The sequence below is a fragment of the Aquarana catesbeiana genome, linkage group LG12, assembly GCF_042186555.1.
Source record: "Aquarana catesbeiana isolate 2022-GZ linkage group LG12, ASM4218655v1, whole genome shotgun sequence".
Taxonomy (NCBI): Eukaryota; Metazoa; Chordata; class Amphibia; order Anura; family Ranidae; genus Aquarana; species Aquarana catesbeiana.
In genome coordinates, this window is record NC_133335.1 from 49,106,538 (window position 1) to 49,129,365 (window position 22,828).

General features: G+C 43.2%; 1 protein-coding gene across 1 annotated transcript in view; it reads right to left on the reverse strand.

The window, feature by feature from the left end:
• DCAKD (dephospho-CoA kinase domain containing) overlaps positions 1-22,828 on the reverse strand; it is a 41,821-nt gene that overhangs the window by 17,467 nt on the left and 1,526 nt on the right. Inside the window, exons 2-4 of the mRNA XM_073607724.1 lie at positions 15,817-15,930; positions 14,601-14,804; positions 5,620-5,707 (exon numbers count right to left, since the gene is read on the reverse strand). Of these exons, the coding sequence (XP_073463825.1) occupies positions 5,620-5,707; positions 14,601-14,804; positions 15,817-15,928 (404 nt within the window). The 5' untranslated portion in view covers positions 15,929-15,930. The remainder of the gene's footprint in view (positions 1-5,619; positions 5,708-14,600; positions 14,805-15,816; positions 15,931-22,828) is intronic.

Here is a 22,828-nt window from a genome sequence, read left to right on the forward strand (position 1 = left end):
GTATACACCGCTCCTGCCCATTGAAATCAATGGGGCAGCGCGGCTATACCGCCGCCAAAGCGCCGATGCAGCGACCGGTTTTAACCCTTTTTCAGCCACTAGCGGGGTTAAAACCGTCCCGCTAGCGGCCAAATAGCGACGCTAAAACGACGGTAAAGCGGCACTAAAAATAGTGTTGTTTTACCGCCGCCGACGCTCCCGCCCCAGGGGCCTTAAAGAGAAGAGCGGTACCTCTAAATGTACCAATATGTTGCTAAATATTGTACCTTCAATAAATATAACCATATTGCTACACTTATAGGCACCTCTCTTCTCTTTTATACTCAGTTGTGACATGACGCTACTTGTATATCAAGTCAGAATTTATTTAAAATTTAGCTTGTCTTGCAAATGCTCTCAAACCAAGGTTTTACTGTATTTAATGAATGATTAGAAGGGCTTCTATACAAGTTACATTTGCACTTTGTGTTAAATCTTAGCTTTAACCTGCCATCTTTATCCTCGGTAGACAATTCCCTTTATATAACCTTATACTTATTCTGACAGCATTTTGTAAATCAGATAATTACATGGCCAGAAATTCAATGACAGGATCGTTTTGATCTCTCACATAATCCTATACACTTACTTTATAAATTGTTTTTAAAGGAAACTACAGAATGTATTCTAGCAATCATCAGGCGAAGTAGAATATTGAAACGTGGAGGTAAACTCAACAGATAAAATCTTGTGTAATGGAAAGCTTGCCATTCCTCAGGGCAGAGAATCAATTAAGGTAATTAATGTATCCAATTCTAACCAGTGATCTGCACCAGACCTTGTTTTCTGTCTGTGATTGATGTATCCAGCAAGAGGCCAAGTACAAACTTCTTCTGCTCTGACTACACTGCCAATTATGTTATAAAAGCGGGACTATAGTTAAACATTAGCTCTGAATTATTTCAGCAGTCTAGCTGCAATGACTAAGATTAGGATAGCTGAACATCTGAAACACCTTACTTGTTGAGAAGGAATTAGGATTCTGAACTTCCTTTCACTGGTCAATGCTGATCAATGCTGATCAATGGTGAGGTTGTGTGTTCCTGGGATGCTCAGGCCAGTCAAGCGTTCCTACTTGAACATGAGGCCAGGCGATGGTTGCCTCGGAATTAGCCATGTGACATTGGGAATATTTGTGCCCAATTTCTTTACAACGGGTACGTAATTGAACACTGAAACATAGGTCAGCTAATTAAACCTACCTAGTAACCTACATTTCAAACTGAGCAAATAATACAAAATGTGTAAAAAGGGGTTACCATTAGTAAAATATACCAAGTGAAAACGATCAACAGATCTTGACGTGAATACAATTCTCTGTCTGGACAAGGTAGGGATTGTGATCTCACCTGCTTGCCTCTCCACCTTGTCCAATCAGAGAATGCCTTGTACTCCTGGAAAAAAAAAATACAAGGCTTTGAGTGAATGGTGGCAGTGCCAAGCCGGCAACCACCTGTGGTTACTGTGCAGAAGGGCGGCTGCTCGGCACTGGACCTAGGGTTGCCCCCTCATCCCTTTAAACCCAAACACATATTAATTACACAGGTTCTGTGGCTGATTAAGGTGGTAATTAAACTCACTTGGTGCCTTATCTGCATTTAACTAGCCACAGAACCTGTGTAATTCAAAGGTGTTCGGGTTTAAAGGGATGAGGTGGCAACTCTAAGTGCCGGTTCACATAGGGGCGACTTGTCAGGCGACCTAGTCGCCTGACAAGTCGCCTCCCGTTCTGTGCTACGGAACCGTTCTAATAGGAGCGACGCAAGTCGCTCCGACTTAGAAAAAGGTTCCTGTACTACTTTGGGGGCGACTTGGGGACGACTTACATAGACTTCTGTACAGAAGTCGGTTTTGCAAGTCGCCTCGGAAGTCGTTTGCAGGTCGCCTCGCTGAGGCGACCTGCAAGTCGTGCCGCCCCTGTGTGAACCGGCACTTACTGGACCTGGAAGACTGCTGCTATAACTGTAGTACACAGCAACTACTACAGTCATTTGCAGCTTCTCTAGGAATCCGTCAGGAATGAAATATGAATACTTTACAATGTTCGAAGCTGGCCCAATCAGACATTGGCATGGCAAGGCATGGTTGTAGGTGCCAGACGGGCTAGTCTGAGTATATCAAAGACTACTGATCTACTCCAGGATGTACCCAAAAACATTTTTTATCATTTTGTTCCACAAATAGAGCTTTCTTTTGGTGGTATTTGATCACCTCTGTGGTTTTTATTTTTGTGCAACAAATAAAAAAAGACCGAAAATTTTGAAAAAAAAACAAGTTTTCTTTGTTTCTGTTAAAAATTTTTGTAAATAAGTATGTTTTCTTCTTCAATGACGGGCACTTATATGGCTGCACTGATGGGCACCAATGAGGTGGCACTGACGGGCACTGATGATGGGCACTGATAGGCGGCACTGATAGGTGGCACTGGTATGCGGCACTGATGGGCACTCATAGGTGACACCAATGGGCACTCATAGGCGGCACTGATGGGCACTCGTAGGTGGCACTGATGGGTACTTATGGGTGGCACTGATGGGTACTTATGGGTGGCACTGATAGGTGGCACGGATGGGCACTGATAGGTGGGCACTGATGGGCACGGATGGGCACTGACAGGTGGCACCGATGGACACTGATGGGTGGCACTGATGACACTAATGGGTGGCATTGCTGGGCATAACTGAAATATAATGGTGCCAATCAGTGCCCATTTTTGGCACTGATTGGCACAGATTGGGCACAGACTGGGCACATGTGGATGGCCATGGGGTACATACCTGGCCATCCACATGTTGCCCCCTTCCCTGGTGGTCCTGGCAGCTTCCCTGGTGGTCTAGTGCGGGCTTCCGAGGGGGGGCTGCGCTGATAAACAATCAGCACAGACCCCCCCTGTCTGTCAGATGCGAGTGAGGGAAAGCCGATCAACGGCTTTTTCCTATTGACATCGGTGATCAGCCGTGATTGGACATGGCTGATCATGTAGTAAAGAGCCTCCGCCGGAGGCTCTTTACCAAGATCGGTGGATCGGTGTGTCAGACTGACACTCCGCTCCACCGATCGCCGCGATGCGTGCCCTCATGGGCGCACGGCGGCATGTTATCACTGCTGGACATCATATGACGCTCAGTCAGGATAACTGAACCACCGCCCGGCCGTCATCTGCTATGGGCCGGGCGGGAAGTGGTTAAAGAAGCCTATCCTGCTTCTAACTAATACACTGTTTTACTTCCTCCATCAGTTCATCCCCCACAGCTATTACCTATCAATTGACCCTCCTTTTTAGATTGTAAGCCCTAATAAACAGGGCCCTCTGATTCCTTTTGGTACCCAAATTGTAATGTAACTGTAATGTCTGCCTTAATTTTGATAAGCACTGCGCAAACTGTTGGCGCTATATAAATTCTGTATTATAATCATAATAATAATAATACTGAGATTATCACGCACAACCATCTCTAGAATTTACAAAGAATTGGTCCGAAAAAAGAGAAAATATCCAGTGAGCGGCAGTTATGTGGACGTAAATTCCTTGTTCATGTCAGAGGTCAGGGGAGAATGTGCAGACTGCTTCGAGATGATAGAAAGGTAACAGTAACTCAAATACCCACTCGTTACAACCAAGTTATGCAGAATACCATCTCTGAATGCACAACACATCGAACCTTGAAGCAGATAGGCTACAGCAGCAGAAGACCACACCGGGTGCCACTAATGTCGGCTAAAAACAGGAAACTGAGGCTACAGTTCACACAGCCACACCAAAATTGGACAATAGAAGATTGGAAAAAAGTTGCCTGGTCTGATGAATCTCGTTTTCAACTGCAAGATTCAGCTGGTAGGGTCAGAATTTAGTGTAAAACAACATGAAAGCATGGATCTATCCTGCCTTGTATCAACGATTGGGGCTGGTGGTAGTGTAATGGTGTGGGTGATATTTTCTTGGCACACTTTGGGCTCTTTAGTACTAATTGAGCATTGTTTAAACGTCACGGCCTACCTGAGTATTGTTGCTGACCATGTCCATCCCTTTATGACTACAGTGTATCCATCTTCTGATGGCTCCTTCCAGCAGGATAATGCACCAGGTCACAAAGATCAAATCATCTCACCACTGGTTTCTTGAACACAACAATGAGGTCCCTGTACTCCAATGGCCTCCACAGTCACCAGATCTCATCCAATAGAGCAACTTTGGCATGTGGTGGAACGGGAGATTCGCATCATTGATGTGCAGCAACTGCGTGATGCTATCATGTCAATATGGACCAAAATCTCTGAGGAATGTTTCCAACACCTTGTTGAATCTATGCCACAAAGAATTAGAGTGGCTGTTAAGCCACTGAAATATATTCATCCCAACTCATCTGTTAAATTACTATATGTGTTCCACTGTCTGAGCTATATAAAAACTATGCCGATTTCTACCTTATATCGGAGCGTCTCCCGGTGCTCAGGTAACTCCTCATCTCTCTTGTCTCCCAGTCTGACAGCTACAGCGGGAGGGGCTGAGAATCCCCCGATGACGTCAGCCGGAAGGAGGAGAGAGCTGAGCAGTCACAAGACCGCCAGGAGACGCTCTGATATAAGGTAGAAATCGGCATAGTTTTTCTATAGCTCAGACACTGGGACACATATCGTTATATAACTGAGGGGATGGGATAAATATAATATCGTTTTTATAGCAGCAGGAGGGGAGGGGTGGACAGTGTCTCGAGCTGACAGGCAGGGAGGGAGGGGGGAGAGGAGGACAGAGAAGGACAGAGGAGAGCTGCAGATGACGGAGGCACATAAACTGACCACAATGTCAGGGCTCAGCAGCTATGATAAACCGTGGTCAGTTTACGGGGGGAGGGCAGAACCAGTTAGGATCGGCCAGGTATTTTAGGTTATACAGGGGGCCAAATTACACAGCACAAGCACTGTGCTGTTATGCATGCTTTAAGGGAACAGGATTTATTTATTTTTTTCTTTTTAGGGTAACAAGCACTTTAAGGCAGAAAGGAAAGAATCCTGGACGGCCGCACACCGTTGAAGGCATCTTTATTGAAAGATTAAAATCCAAAACAGTCATATATTGTGCATAGAAAACAGGGAAAAACAGCAAACGCGTTTCACATCATGTATTGATGCTTAGTCATGACTAAGCATCAATACATGATGTGAAACGCGTTAGCTGTTTTTCCCTGTTTTTTATGCACAATATATGACTGTTTTGGATTTAATCTTTCAATAAAGATGCCTTCAGCAGTGTGCGGCCGTCCAGGATTCTGTCCTTTCTTCTAAATTTGAGCAGAGTCAGCGCCGGCAAGTTCATAATAGGGCGGGTGTCTTCAACAGGTCTGGAGCTTTTTGAGCCGTAATTTTTCTTTCATAAGCACTTTAAGGCAGTTCTGAAGGCAAAAGGGGTCCAACCTGGTACTAGCAAGGTGTACCTAATAAAGTGGCCAGTGAATGCATATGCCTAGGAACTGCTTTAATTGCCAAACGATTTATAAATTAATACAGTTTAGAACATTAATTCAGCAAAAGTGGAGTTTTCCTTTTCTAATCCCACCCCCACTCCCTGCTGTGATCACTTACCAGTAAACAAGTACAGTGAGCTTCATATAACGCATCAGGGTCCTTGTTTCAAACAACAATGGGATGTCAAGGATCACATATCGATATCCTGCAATGTAGGGAGAAAATGATTAATAATCATAAATTGATACCTGAGTTCAGCATCGGGACATTAAGTATAGCACTGGAGATACAACTAAGTATATGTGAAGCATAGGTTGCAGAAGCAAGCTAACAAATCATTTTAATTACAAGTCTCTAAAAAGCCACATTACTCACAAAAAACACCTCCAAATACCTTTAAATTGTCTTTTATTCAGCAGTCATCTGACCACAATTATGTCTGCAAACTGTTCTGGGGAAGGGCGGGGGAATGGAACTAGCAGCTCTGTTTTATTTTATTTTTATTTTTTTTATTTATTTATTTATTTTTATTTTATTTTTTTTTATTTTATTTTTATTTTATCTTTATTTTTTTATTTTATTTTTATTTTATTTTATTATTTTTTTATTTTATTTTAATTTTTTTATTTTATTTTAATTTTTTTTTTTTTTTTATTGACAGAGCAACTCCATACAGAAGTCACTGTCATTCAAAATAAGTAGGGCTGGGAAGAGAGCGTTTAGTTCATGCCAACTACAGAAGAACAGGCACACCATGCTCCAGAAAAGCATCCTGTACCTTTCATTAGGAGTTAAGGCATGAAAAATGACCACAGCAGCACAATTCTACTTCTGTGCTTGGCGTGGTCATGATGCTGGGGGAACACCAGCTGACTGACAGGACTACCAGGTATTTTCTGATCACTATTAAAATTACATATAAAAGGAACCCTTTAATATTCATATTATATTAATCATAACATTGCTATCTATGATTGAGGCCCATTCTGGGTGGAAATGCATTAGCGTGGGGACCCACTATGTTTTTTAACTGCGACAAATAGGGTTGAACCAATACCGGTCTTGATGCCAATACTAAGCATTTGCATGGATATCGGTACTCGTGCAAATGCTCCAATACCTGAAAAACAATTTTCAGAGTTTCAGGCTCGGTTCTTTCAGCTGACAGCGATATTCCACCACTAAAAGCTGAATTGTAAAAATAATTTTTTTTTAAAAAATACAGCGATTATCGGTTGTTAAGAAGCAGGGCCGCCACATCATTACCCCTTTCACACCTAAGCCTAAGCCTATTTCTGATATTTGTTGCTTACATGTTAAAATCCATATTTTTTGCTAGAAAATTACTGAGAACCCAAAACATTATATATATATTTTTTAGCAGAGACCCTAGGGAATAAAATGGTGATCATTGCAATATTTTATGTCACACGGTATTTGCACAGCGGTCTTTCAAATGCATTTTTTTGGGGAAAAATACATTTTCATGAATTAAAGAAAAACTAAACAGTAAAGTTAGCCCAATTTTTCTGTATAATGTGAAAGATTATGTAATACGAAGTAAATAGATATGTAACAGGTCATGCTTTGAAATTGCGCACACTCGTGGGATGGTGACAAACTACTGTACCTAAAAATCTCCATTGGCGACACTAAAAAAATGTAACGGTTACCAGGTTAGAATTACAGAGGTCTAGTGCTAGAATTATTGCTCTCACTCTGACAATCTCGGCAATACCTCACATGTGTGATTTGAACACCGTTTACATTTGTGGGCGCGACTTACATATGTGTTTTCTTTGCTGTGTGAGCACGCGGGGACGGGGGCGCTTTAAATTTTTTATTTTTTTTTTTTACATTGTCCCTTTAAAAAAAAATTTTTGATCACTTTTATTGCTGTCACAAGGAATGTAAACATCCCTTGTGACAGTAATAGGTGGGGACAGGTACTCTTTATGGAGGGATCGGGGTTGCAACGTCGCTTCCGGGATTTTACATCGGAGCCGATTCCGGCTTCGTACAGGTCTCAGCCTAGCCGGTGGACGCGCCGAATGGTGGCTCAGGTTTCCGGGTGGCACGGGAGGCCCGGGAAGAGAGGCGGAAGGTGGGGACATCCCCTCCCGCTCCTTTAGGATAACAACCGCATTGGTTGTTATCACTAAGAGCCCTTTCACACTGGGGCGGCGTTGGCGGTAAAACGCCGCTATTATTAGCGGCGTTTTACCGTCGATATGCGGCCGCTAGCGGGGCGGTTTTACCCCCGCTATCGGCCGAGAAAGGGTTAAATACCACCGCAAAGCACCTCTGCAGAGGCGCTTTGCCGGCGGTATAGCCGCGCCGTCCCATTGATTTCAATGGGCAGGAGCGGTAAAGGAGCGGTATACACACCGCTCCTTCACCGCTCCGAAGATGCTGCTGGCAGGACTTTTTTTACCGTCCTGCCAGCGTATCGCTCCAGTGTAAAAGCCCTCGGGGCTTTCACACTGAAATGCAAGCAGCGGCACTTTCGGGTCGGTTTGCAGGTGCTATTATTAGCGCAATAGCGCCTGCAAACCGCCCCAGTGTGAAAGGGCTCTAAAGAGCCAACCGCCCGCTCTAAAAAATTATATCGGGGTGATGCCTGCAGCTGAAGACATCATCCCGGTATAACCCCTTCAAGCCATGAACGCAAATTTGCATACGGTCGGCGTGAAGTGGTTAACAACCAATGACTCATTCAGCTGTCAGTGGGGTTCCCCTGTTGACAGCTGAAGTGTAAACTAAAGTCAACAACATTGCTCAGCCACAAGATAAAAAGAAACATTGTTTCTTTTTGTATCTTTCTGTTTCATTATCTACAGATCAAAGGCGTGAACTTCTATCTGCAGATAAAGTCAGTTTAAAGCAACCTGTCAACCTTTTTTTTTTTTTTTTTTTTAATTAAATGTTCCACTGTTTAACCCCTAATTAACCCTTAATTTACTCTAATCAGCCTTAATTAACTTCTTATTCTCCTCCATTTAATTATTATTTTCCTGATGATTTTTGTGTTTACTTCTATTTGATAAACTATTACTAATTAAAACTTTTTTTGTTTGCTTTGTTCTTTGATATTTTTACACCTTTAACATACATTTACACGTTTCACATTGAAAAAAGCACAAAATAAAAAAAAATCATTTGTAAATAACCTTTTAATGCTTTGTACCATTGCTAGCAGCTGAAGTACTGTATATACAGAACAGTTGCAGTAGGTATCAGTATTTGGTATCAGCAAGTACTAAAAAAAAAAAAAAAAAGTATCCGTACTCGTAATAAAATGGTATTGGTACATCCCTAGTGACAAATAAAGCTCTGGTTGGGCATGTGCCGCTACTATATACTTGCGTATTGTGGATGGCGAGCAGAAGCTATCAGCAAGCACTGTGTCTGCATCAGTAGTGTATTTAGGTTTTGTGTTGCCCTAGGCCAGACTAAACTCGAGTACCCCCTAATTTAAATATGACCCCTTTCTGTTTAAGACCTGCCCTGAAATTTTCGAGTGGGGACACTAGTTCTGAGGTCCTGGGGGGGGGGGGGGGGGGGCAATGGATTCCCCTAGTTTGCATAGATTTCCTCTCACTTCCTGTTTGGCTATGGGGCAGGTAGTGAAGGGAAATCTCTGCAGTGGGACAGGGATGGTTAAAAAAATAAACTGGCAGGGGCTATAACCCTCCTTTACTTTACTCTATCCAAAATGAAAAAAAAAAAAAATGTTGCCTATAGTTCTACTTTAAGCACAAATTTCTGATAATTTTATTGAGAGGACTAAGAAGATACAACCATGCCAATGGTGCAGCAGAAAACATTTAGCACATTGAGGAAAGTCTGTGGTCCAGGATGAAAGGACAGTCAAAATTAGAAGCGGCGCCCCCCTCCCCCACAGTTGTGGAATGCCGGCTGCCTGCATACCGGAAGCAGTGCGGTTGCTTTATGAGGGCGCTAGACTAATTTGCCTCTCAGCCCAGTATGCCCCATAAGACTGGCGTTATACTAACAGTGTAGCACAAACCGGCGGGGACTCTTTCTGTGCTGCCCCCCTGCAAAGTGCTGCCCTAGGCCTGGGCCTTGTCAGCCTAGGCCAGGATACAGCATTGGTCTGCATAGTCTTTTAAGGATTCGGGGGGTCTCAGCAGTGGTGAGTGTTTGTTAGTCAGCCTGAATTGAAATTTCAGCTGGTGTGCTAGGGATGATGGCAGTTTACAGGCAATAGCAGTGGATATAGACAAGGAGATTTTTTTCACCCACACTAGTTCTGAAAAATATCCGATAAAGCTGTCTCTGCTGACAGAGTGACTTTCTTTATAGGATGTATAAAAAGGCCACCAGAAAAACCAAGGGGCCCCTGGTGGCCCCTTCTCCTTTTATACAGGGCCTAGAACAGAACAATGATATCCTCATCGTTCAGACATATCTACATTCAAAAAGCTTTCCAGGTCTGTAATCTCCCCTATATCCCCATTTACAGTCATTTTGCAAACCACGCTGTCTGATAATGGAGGTTCTCTTATCAGCTCAGACTGAAATACCGTTCCTATAGTAGGCCTCGGGATCTGCAGGGAACAGGAGAAATATTCCGCTTTGCTTTGTTCAGAAACTGATGCTATCAAATCCAGAAGAGAACGTAGAACGAATTGACACCTAATCCCTAAAGGTAGAGTGATATTTGTCACCCTCTGCACCAAAAAAGCTATTTATACATGTAGTGAAATGTCTTGTGAAACAAATAAAGGCAAGTTTGACAAAGACACCATCAGGGGTGTTATCTGAACGAACTAAAATTAAAGGAGATGTAAACCCTAAAAGTGTGACTTTGGCTTGCTAAGACTTTGTGTACTATCAACACTGGCAATAATAAAATACTTGTATTCACCTTCTGCTTCATCCCTTGTTTTATCTCAATGCTGCTGATCCCCTGCAGTCTCTTTGCAGCAATGTCCTGTCTACATGCACTTCAGTGATGACTGTGTCTTTTTTTAGGGCAGCTTACCTGATGGTGACAACAGTGGACCACGCCTGCATAATGTATGTTGAAACAGCCACTTGTCTCTATTGGAAACCCATGTGACATGGTGACAATGCAGGAGCACAATGAGGAGATGGGGGAAGAGTGTTTTTCCCCTATGAGAGCAAGTGTCTGGACAAGGACCTTCATGGCAGGATCACCAGGTATTATTTGAATGCAGAGTGGCAAGAGAACCTGTCACTGTGCCCTGATAGGGAAACATAGGTTCCTTTAAAGCTGGCCATGCATATTACAGATTGCAAAGTGTATGGCCAGTTTCATGCCAGTGGATGGTCTTATTTTCAGACAGAAGATTTGCTTTTTTCTGAAACATTACAAAACAGAGGAATGTTTTCCAGGTCATACCTTAAAGAAGAATTATCGCCAAAACCTAAAAATCCTTCTTGGATCCCCGGGGGCCCAAGTGAATGTAGCACTCTGTCCTGTTCTAAGATAGATATACTTTATTGTCTTTGTATATATACACAACAACATTTATTCTAATCTGTAAAACAAAAAAATGCGGGGCTAGCGAAACCAGATCCCGCCTAGATAACCAAACTTTTAAAGGCTCAGCATGGGAGACCAAACAAAATTTAAGTATTTTTAGTTTGGATATGGCTTTGTAAGTCAAAATTTACTTGTCTAATCTGTAAAACAGTTGTGCATTAAAAGCATATTTTTATTTCTGTGTGTACTGTAGCTCTACCCTAGGCTAAAGCCCAATTTATGGGCAGTCCTATTGGGGCAGCTATAGCACAGAACTTGGCACCACCTCCTCTCGAAGGTTCACAGTTTGTGTACATTATGATATCTATCCATTTACAGCCCCACTAGTGCTGACTGATTCTTTGCTGTTGTGAGTGCCGGGAATGTTTACTACCAGTAATAGACCAGTCAGCACTACAAAGGCTATGTTATTTACCTGCTGGCTGGTAGTAATCATTCCCCAGCCAGTGACAATAATAAAGAATCATTCAGCGCTTATATACTATAAATATATGTCTGTGCTGGTCTGGTATTGAACTGCTGCAACCCAAATCTAGGAAAGGAAAAAAAATAAAACAAAAAAATAGTAATGGTGCGCTGTTCCTTTAAATTTGTGAACTCATGTGATAATGTGCTAAAATAGCAGATGAGGTGAGTGAATTAATCTGATACAATCACTCCTATAACTTGTACTCAAACAATAAAAACGAATAAAATGGTTCAAAAAAAAAAAAATTGTCACAATATATAATACATTACTAAAAAAAAAATTTTTCCAATGTGCCAAAAACAGTATACTGTATATACTTGAGTATAAGCCGAGTTTTTCAGCACATTTATTGTGCTGAAAGTGCCCCCCTCGGCTTATACGCGAGTCAAGCACTTTTCTGGTGCAAAGAATGACATTTTCCAAACTGACTTTGGGGCCCCATATCTCAGGACCACTTGGTGCTAGGGTTCCTAGCACCAAGTAACCCCGAGATACGGGGCCCCAAAATCGGTTCAGAAATGTCATTCTCTGCTGCAGAAAAGTGCTTGACATTTTCCAAACCAACTTTGGGGCCCCGTATCTCGGGACCACTTGGTGCTAGGAACCAGCTTTGGATATGTTGTAGTGCTAGTTCCACTGGGTTTGCACACCATATTTGGGGTTCCTAGCACTAAGTGGCCCCGAGATACAGGGCCCCAAATTCAGTCAACTGTGTCCATCTACAGCAATGTCATTTCGGGACCCTTTGGGTCCAGAGACCCCAAATTTTGGCTGCAGCTAGGGGGCATCTAGGAACCCTTAACTACCAAGTTTGAAGTTCGGGAAACCTATGGCTGCAAATGGGCACAGTGAGGCATGCAAATGAGCACAGTGAGGCAGCAAATGGGCATTGTTGACCCTCTTTTCCACTTACAGTAGCTACGCATTTCTCACCCTAGGCTTATACACAAGTCAATAAGTTTTCCCAGTTTTTTGTGGTAAAATTAGGTGCCTGGGCTTATATTCGGGTTGGCTTATACTCGAGTATATACGGTATATAAAATCCAAAACTCAAGTCCATAAAACAAGTCCTCACACTTATTAAAAAATGTGTATAACAAATAAATATGTAAATGGAATGTTCCACTCCGTGTCTACCAGTGCTCAAAGAAAAAAGTGCCCCATCCACAAGAAAAGAGGATGGCCTTAATTCTCCATTTCCCAGTAGACGACAGTTGGGTGGAAAGGCATCAGTTCGGAGAGTAGTGGCAACACTATCTGAACTAGCTGTCAGGCTGAGACTGCCACTAGTGATACAGTTCATGCTCAAATTTTTATCCTCAATGTAAGTGTAACCTTTATCCTTTTAAGAAAAAAGTTTGGCTGATTTACATTATGAGGCTTCTCCTTTTTCTATATATGATCTTTGGATACATGGAGTTTATCCCTGCACGCATATCAAGACATGCTGTTAGAGCCTAGGTTCACATTGTAGCGATGTGGGAACCAGCGCGATTACAGTGTCGGTTTCCGCATCTCTCCCGCAGGCAGTTCACACTGCCCTCTGCAAACCGCTGCAGGTGTCAATACAATGTTAATGACATCCCCAGATCGGTTCACAGATTGCAGTGCGTACTGTGAATTCACACAGGAATCAGATTGTTCTCATCCATGCGATACGATTCCAGTGCGGGAAAAAAAAAAGTCCCTGCACTATTTTCCTGCGAATCCAATGCAAGTTCAGCCATACAATTTGTATGGCTGAACTCGCATTGCACAGACATTGCATGCGATCGGCACCGCAGTGCGGGTGCGAATCACATGCAATGTCTGTGTTCGCACAAGTGTGTACCCAGGCTAAAACTTCCACACCTGTGATCATGCCTGCACAAATCCCTTTGATCCCTGTAATAGGGATCCATCAGATCTGGTAAGAGGTCTTTCTCTTTTCTTGTCTTGTAGATGGAGCACTTCTTTTCTTTGAGCACTGGTAGACACGGAGTGAGACATTCCATTTACACATTTATTTGTTATATACATTTTTTATTAAGTGTGTGGACTTGTTTTATGGACTTGAGTTTTTGGATTTTATATATACTTTTGTTTGTAGCACACTGGAAACATTTTTTTGTGTGTAATGCATTATATATTGTGACAAATTTTTTTTGCACTATTTTATTGGTGAACCTATGATCAGAGTACACGTATACACACTATTCGTTTTTATTTTTGGAGTTTAAGTTATAGGAGTGATTGTGTCAGATTAATTCACTCACCTCATCTGCTATTTTAGCACATTATCACATGAATCAGTCAGAGCTGTTGGGGCTGTTTGATCTATCTGCCAGTTTCTAGTAAACATCCATTGCACTGGCAGATAGATTACACAGCCTCATCAGTGATGACTGATTTTTTACTTCTGTGAATGGAACAGTCAGTGTTAGCCAAGCTTTCTGATCTATATGTTGGTGCTGTGTTTAATAGCAGCTGGCAGATCTATTACACAGCCCCATAACACTAACTGTTCACTCAAAATAGTGAATCAGAAGTGATCATTCAGCAACGGCAGGGCTGTGCAATAGATTTACCGGCTATAGTAAGCATCCAGTAAGCTATAGTAAGCATCCACTGCACCGGCTGATAGTTTACACAGTCCTGAATGAGCTTTTATTAGTGGTGTGTGTTATAAATGGAGCTGACCACTCTGCCTGCTATCCTGAATGATGGAGCTCATCTATAGTGCATGCCTGCTTTCAGAGATAATCACCGTTAATCATGCTCCATTGCATATTTATCTCCTTGATACATGTGGTTAAAAAATGGTGGGGGGTGCTGTCAGCCATGAGATCTCGGCTTTTACAGCACACAGATAGCTGGGACAAAGTGCTATATATACTTTGTACCCTAGGGAAAAGAAGCAACAAACGATAGAGAAGTGAGACTTCTTTAAATACTTGCACATCTAATTTATACAGGTTCTGTGGCTCAGTCACTTACCTGGATCTCATTAGTCATAGTACCTGTGCAATTCTAGGATTTTTACAACCTAAAAGGGATGAGTAGAAAACCCTAGAAATGACCCATGAGTATTAAACAGATCAGGGACATTTGGCTCACCTAGAACAAAGTACCAAAGTGTCTGCCTTAGCATTGCTCTGCGTATGGGAGGGTGGGTGATAGAGTTGAGTAGAGTCCTTTTCTCGGGACTGGAGAAGATAAGGGTTCCCAGCTTCTCACGGTCCAACTCTCCATTTTTTAGCAAAACTTCTTCTCCAAAATGGTGCACGATCTGGTTGTAGGCAGGGGTTCCCAGCTGGACCACTGGAAGAGAAACACCAGGCATAAGGCAACAATTTATTCCAAATGATTACAACCAAAATGTCTTACCGACCCTCTAAAACAGGCAATATATAAAGAGCACAACACTCCCCCAAAAAAATCACAAAATAACCCCCAATAAACTATAAAAGTCCTCCACTAAACGATGCCTATGTATGTAGAAACACAATTACTAACAAGAGGAGAAAAATTTATAATATTGAAAATGAGTATTTAAAGAGACAATGTCACCTGCCCATTCAGAGCAGGGCGACAGTACATACTGATAGCCCCCTCTAGCGTGGTATACACACCCTCTCTCTGCTGGAGTCCACACTGGGTAAACTCTGGTGCTGGAGCAATCCAGGAAGGAAGATATCACTGCTCTTCCCCATTTGACTGCATTGAGGCCTGGCAAATGAGACTACAAGAGGGAGATCACATGCTTCCCCATATCCAGAAGTACCTGGTATTTCTCATCCATTACAGCAATGGAAGGAGGGTTCCGATGGAGCACAAGGGAAAGAAGGCGCATGAACCGTTAAGTATAATTTGCAAAGGGGGTAGACTACCAGCAGACACTGTCACTTTGTCCTGAAACAGACATTAAAGACTTAAGCCGGACATGGACAGAGAGATTTTCTTTCCTACAACCATGGGTTGCAGGAAAGAAAATCCCTTGATTTTCCCATCAACGCTGAATCCCTCCCATGGAGCCATTATGTTCTCCCAGCGGGGAGGCGGGGGAAGCCATCCCCTCCGGGAGAACATAGTGATTACTTAATCGCATGTAAAATTTGACAGGCTGGTTGTACCCAAGTTGATCAATCAGCTTGGGTACATTCAGCCTGCCCATACATGGTTTAAATCTGAACCAGCCAAGATTTGAACTGTCTATGGCGGGCTTTAGGGCTATATTTGCCCCAACGACTGCCTGGAAGTTGGGCAGAATAGCTTTCACAGTCTTTCTGTATTTCATTTAGTCTATGTCACAGGGTGACCATTATATACATACCCTGTCTGGCAATGACATCTGCGTCAATCACAGCACAGCCCAACTCTCGAAGAATTGATACAACGGTGCTTTTTCCCGATGCAATCCCCCCTGACAGACCCACCAGGAACATTGCTGCAAAGAGAAACAGAAATGTATTCAGTGGTACATTGCAATGTTCCATACATAATCACAAAATTCCTCCCCAACCAACTAACCAGGTCCAACACCACACTCAATACTTTCCTCCTCTTCAACCCTGTTACTACTGAGTAGCTTGCCAAACTCCTTTCCGTGTCCCACCTCACCACCTGACCCCTAGACCCTCACAATTACTGCGACCACCTTCCTGCTCTGTCCTAAACTCTCTAACCCATGGACAGAAAAAGGCGTTTTACATGCCGGATGCCGGATTGCGTGGTCGGCCGTGTTCACATTTTTTGTCCTCCCAAGGGGCGCCTTCCTGTGACCTCAGCATATCGCTCTGGCTTGCGCACGCCCGGGTCGGGCGGGATGGGCACAGTGTCATACTCCTTTATGGAGATTGCTGCCTACCTTCTTGCAGCTTGTACCATCTAAGAATTAGCACCTATATCTGTTACATCATAACTGCCCACCTTCACACCCTGCTCTTTCTCATTGGTTTTTCGTTTTAGACTCCCTTCCATAAGCAGTTATTGAAAATTCTTCCAGATGAACCCCTCTTTTCAACTATGCCCCTGAAGAAGGACCCTAGAAATATTAAATACCCCGAAACGCGTCGGGCTTGATAAGAGTCTTCTGGTTCCTTTTCATCATTGCTTACTGCTTGATTGTACATTATGTTTACTAAGTAGTACTGCTTTGTTACCCATGATATCCACTTTGTTTTTAATATTTGTATTTTCCAATTGAATAAAATATATATTCTTTTATTATGTACTATAGTCTTTACTTCTATTTTTTCTTTTTTATGCAAGTGCCGGGAAAGTCCACCTAGGGGAACTCTTTTCTTGTGTTTATAAACTCTCTAACCCACATCTTCAACTTCTCCCTCTCCTCCAGCACCTTTCCCTCCCCACTCAAACTTGCACTGGTTACCCTACCCCCATACTTAAAAAACCCTCATTGCACCCCACCAGTTTGAATAACTTAAGACCCATCGCCCTGCTCCCATTTGCCTCAAAGATTTTTAAGTGCCTTGTTCACAACCATATGGGTTACTGACAACAACATTCTCGATCCCCTACAGTCCGGATTCCACCCACAACATTCCTCTGAAACTGCCCTACTAAAACTCACCAATGACCTCCTAACTGCTAAAACCAACAGGCCAGTACTCCATATTCATACTCCTGGACCTTTCTGCTGCCTTTGACACAGCTGACCACACGCTCCCTCCTCAATAAACTCCACTCCCGTAGCCTCCTTGACTCTACCCTATCTCAGCGCACTTTCAGTGTCACATACAACACTATCTCCTACGCTCCTCTTACGCTCCCTCAGGCCCCTCCTATTCTTTCTCGATACCTTTTCCCTGGGCCAGTTGATAACCTCCCATGGCTTCCAATACCATCTCAATGCTAGGATAAGGAGAGTCGGCCACACACCACTAGATAGAGATGCTCAAACTGTATTCCATATAAAGCGGGGACAACACAAATGACACTAGATCTGTACCCGTTAACGCACTTCACACATGTCTCAGTGCTTATTCATAACCCCTCTATGCTGACAACACCCAGATCTATCTCTCCACTCCTCAACTCACCCCCTCAAACTCCTCAAGTATAATAAAATTTACTGAGCGACATACCAGTATGGATGTCAGACCACTTCCTCAAACTCAATCTTTCTAAAACTGAGCTTGCAATATCTCCTCCACCCCGATCCCCCTCCATGACTTTACCATTGAGATCAACGGCACAACCATTGGTCCCTCCCCACAGGCCAGGGTGCTAGGTGTAATCATAGACTCTGACCTCTCCTACAGCCACCACATCCAACCACTGGCTAACTCTTGCCACCTTAACCTCCGCAACATTTCCAGAATTTGCCCCTACCTAACTAATGACATGACAAAACAACTTATCCACTCCTTTGTTATATCCTGCCTTGACTACTCCAACTCCTTCCTCACTGCCTTACCCTTACACAGGCTATCACCCCTTTAGTCTATTATGAATGCTGCTGATAGACTAATACACCTCACTAACCAATCCATGACTGCTGCTCCTCTCTGCCTATCTCTTCACTGGCTTCCTCTACCTCATCGTATAAAATTAAAAATACTAACCACAACATACAAGGCCAGCCACAACATTACCAACCTCATCTACAGATATCGCCCAAATCATGCTCTCTGCTCCTCCCAGGACCTCCTGCTCTCTAACTCCCTTTTTACCACCTCCCACGCCTCCAGAACTTCTTCACAGCCTCTCCCATTCTCTGGAACCTCCTGCCCCAGTATGTCCGGTCAGCTCCTACCCAGTCCGCCATTGAAAACTCATTTATTCAGCGAAAACTACCCCACCTCCACCTAAAAACTGTACTTGAGTCACCTTCATCAGATCATTCTCTGCAGCTATTACCTTTTGTACCACCTCCCCTTCCCTTTAGATTGTAAGCTCCATGAGCAGGACTTCCTATTCCTTCTGTATCGAACTGTATTGTAATTGTACTGTCCCCCTTTATATATTGTAAAGCGCTGCGTAAACTGTTGGTGCTATATAAATCCTGTATAATAATAATAGTAAGCCACCAAAACCTTTGACTGGTCTAATTATACCAAGTCTATGAAACCTGAAATTTATTTGGTTGGTGGGGACATATTATTTATTATATATATTGATTTGGCATACATGTGGTTAGTCACACAGACTAATAGGCATATTTCAAGGCCAACTTTGTGTGTCCAGTTTTCTATGGGTAACAGTATATTGAATTGGGGTTTTCAAGTAAACGTGTGCTTTGTTAATTCATGGCATAGTAACAGGTTCACATCATTGCCAGTTCCGTCAGCAGCTTATATTTACCTTCAATGTGCGTCCCTAGCACTTACCTGTAGGAGTGAGAAGACGATGCCCTATTTAAGTCCCAAGGCAACCCTAGTCGCAGCTTAAAGAACAACTTCAGTTCCCCCCATGCCCTCTTAGCTTTTTTTTTGCTGTTTTCATACATAGTTCACATGCTCACTCAGGCCAGAAAATCCAGTGATGTCCTGCCGTGATCTGCTCTGCTGCACCACTGCCATGAGCCTTGCCCCCCTTAATTCCTGATGCCACTGGGAGTGGGCTGCCTCTTCTTGGTTCAGGCAGTCCGCTCCCCCCTGACGAAAAAACACCAGGTCAGAACTCTGAATGGAATATGGAGCATTTCAAAAGAATACTGACCAAATGAAACCATTCTGTACCATTTACATTGGCTTGAAAAAGTATTCATACTCCTTGAAATATTCCACATTTTGTCATGTTACAACCAAAAACATAAATGTATTTTATTGGGATATCATGTGATAGACCAACACAAAGTGGCACATAATTGTGAAGTGAAAGAAAATGATAAACGGTTTTCAAAATTTTTTATGAATAAATATGTGAAAAGTGTGGTGTACATTTGTATTCAGCCCCCCTGAGTCACTACTTTTTAGAACCACCTTTCGTGGCAAGCTGCAAGTCTTTTTGGGGATGTCTCTACCAGCTTTGCACATCTAGAGAGTGACATTTTTGCCGGTTCTTCTTTGCAAAGTAGCTCAAGCTCTGTCAGATTGGATGGGGAGCGTAAGTGAACAGCAATTTTCAAGTCTTGCCACAGATTCTCAATTGGATTTAGGTCTGTACTTTGACTGGGCCATTCTAACACATGAATATACTTTGATCTAAACCCTTCTATTGTAGCTCTGGCTGTATGTTTAGGGTAGTTGTTCTGCTGGAAGGTGAACCTCCACCCCAGTCTCAAGTCTTTTGCAGACTCTGACAGGTTTTCTTCTAATGCCGCGTACACAAGAGCGGAATTTCCGTCAGAGAAAACTTGGATGGTTTTTCCGACGGAATTCCGCTCAAGCTTGGCTTGCATACACACGGTCACACAAAAGTTCTCTGAACTTTCGACCGTCAAGAACGCGGTGGAGTACAACACTACAATGAGCCAAGAAAATGAAGTTCAATGCTTCCGAGCATGCGTCGAATTGTTTCCGAGCATGCGTGATTTTCTGAGTGTCCGAATTGCATACAGACGAACGCATTTTCGGATAGGAACTTTTTCCGACCGAAAAAAAGACAACATGCTCTCAATCTTTTGCTGGCTGGAATTTCGCCAGCAAAAGTCCGATGGAGCATACACACGGTCGCATTTTCCAACCAAAAGCTCACATCGGTCTTTTGCTGGCTGCATTTCCGATCGTATCTACGCGGCATAAGATTGCCCTGTGTTTGGCTCCATCCATCTTCCCATCAACTCTGACCAAGTTTCCTGTCCCTGCTGAAGAAAAGCATCCCCACAACATGATACTGCCACCACTATGTTTCATGGTGGGGATGGTGCGTTCAGGGTGATGTGCAGTGTTAGTTTTCCACCACACATAGCATTTTACTTTTAGGCCAAAAAGTTCAATTTTAGTCTCATCTGACCAGAGCACCTTCTTCCACATGTTTGCTGTGTCCCCCACATGGCTTCTCGCAAACTGCAAACAAGAATTCTTATGGCTTTCTTTCAACAATGGCTTTCTTCTTGACACTCTTTCATAAAGACCAGATTTGTGGAGTGCACCACTAGTAGTTGTCCTGTGGACAGATTCTCCCATCTGAGCTGTGGATCTCTGCAGCTCCTCCAGAGTTACCATGGGCCTCTTGGCTGCTTCTCTGATTAATGCTCTCCTTGCCCGGCCTGTCAGTTTAGGTGGACGGCCATGTCTAGGTAGGTTTGCAGTTGTACCATACTCTTTCCATGTTCAGATGATGGATTGAACAGTGCTCCATGAGATGTTCAAAGTTTGGGATATTTTTTTTATAACCTAACCCAGCTTTAAACTTCTCCACAACTTTATCCCTGACCTGTCTGGGGTGTTCCTTGGCCTTCATGATGGTGTTTGTTTACTAAGGTTCTCTAACAAACCTCTGAGGGCTTCAGAAAACAGTTGAATTTATACTGAGATTAAATTGCACACAGGTGAACTCTATTTACTAATTAAGTGACTTCTGAAGGCATTTGGCTCCACTAGATTTTAGTTAGGGGTATAGGGGCTGAACACAAATACACGTTACACTTTTCAGATATTTATTTGTAAAAAAAATTGAAAATCATTTATCATTTTCCTTCCACTTCACAATTATGTGCCACTTTGTGTTGGTCTATCACATAAAATCCCAATAAAATACATTTACGTTTTTGGTTGCAACATGACAAAATGTGGAAAATGTCAAGGGGTATGAATACGATTTCAAGACACTCTAAATAACATATATACATTGCTTATTATCCCGCTAGTCATTCTACCCTTTTTCAGTCTGTGTGACAACGCTCATTGACCCACAATGAATTCACTATCAGGTTGTCACCATGCTCTGCACTTTAATGACTGCATCACTATAGTCATTGACTAGATGAGTTATGAATGGGAACAACCTCCATACTGCCACTGATGGCTGGTTATGTCTTGCTCTATTTACTCCTTCCCACCATCTCCACCTACAATTGTGATTGTGGTCCCACCAGCACCCTGCTTCTGGCAAAAGTGATGCAAGACTGCCATGCTTCATCCCTGCTGCTGGTGGACAGAAGACCCCAGGAGCCTCTGTGAGGACATCATAGGGGTAAAAAAAAGAATGTCCTGCTGCCTCTTCTTTGGCCTTGTTTACACTAGTAATGGGGGGGGGGGGGGGGGGGGTAAAACCACAAGGTTGATTCGCATTTTTACCTTCCCTCAATTGCTTCCTCTTTAGCTGCAAAGGCAGCAAAGGGGTGCGTACATATGCCGGGGCCTCAATGTTATGCATCACAGTGTGGCAAAAATGATTTTATCGGTTGCACTCGGGGAGTTGTAATGTCCCCTGAACATAGCCCATTCAACTGAAAGGGGGCACAATGCTTTGCATCAGAGCATGGCAAAAATTATTCTTGTAGGTGCATTCAAGGGGCGGTACTGCCCCCCCTTCCCCCCTGGAACTGAACTGTGGGGCGCCCCACAAATGCATTAAATCCATGCGGTTACAGCATGCTAGCACAGAGTTCAAGGGGTTAAAGCAGGCAGTATGGAAGTGATACAACGCCTCCACACTGCCTGTCAAATGCTCTATGAGAAGCAATCCAAACGCGAGTTGCTCTTCTAAGAGAGCACCGCTAGTGTAAACGAGGCCTTTGTGTGTCCTATTGGGGGGGGTTCCCCTTCACTTCCTGTCTCAGAGACAAAACAGGAAGTGACAGGAAATCTCTTCAACGTCAACAGAGTTCATTTATAGATTGTAGTCATAAGAACTGGTGTCCTCATTGGAAGATTTCTCTTGTATTCTCTTGTATTGCCATATCAACTCTGAAATGTGAGATTTCCCATCACTTTCAGACAATGATCCTCAGGAGCTCAGGAGTGTTTTGATCCAGGTCCAAACTCACCCGAGAGATCCATCATGAAACTGTCATTGTATTTGGCCAATCATAAGCAGCCAAGGCATTCCCCACCTCACAGTAAGACATAAACACGCCCCTTGTATAGGTGTGGCTGGAAGGCGGGTAATGTCTCGGCTGCCTGTGATTGGCCAAATACGATGACACACAACGACAGTTTCCTGTTGGATGGCTTACGGGTGTTTGAACCAGGAAGCCAATCTCCTCAACGTGTACACAGCAATAAAAACCTGACCGGGGTTTTAACCCTTCCATAGTCTATCCAACATTTTAACCACTTTAGCTCCGGAAGATTTACCCCCCCCCCCTCATGACAGGCCCATTTTTTGCGATACGGCACTGCGTACCCAAATAAAATGCATGTCCTTTTTTTTTACCACAAATAGAGCTTTCTTTTGGTGCTATTTGATCATCTCTGCATTTTTTCTTTTTTGCA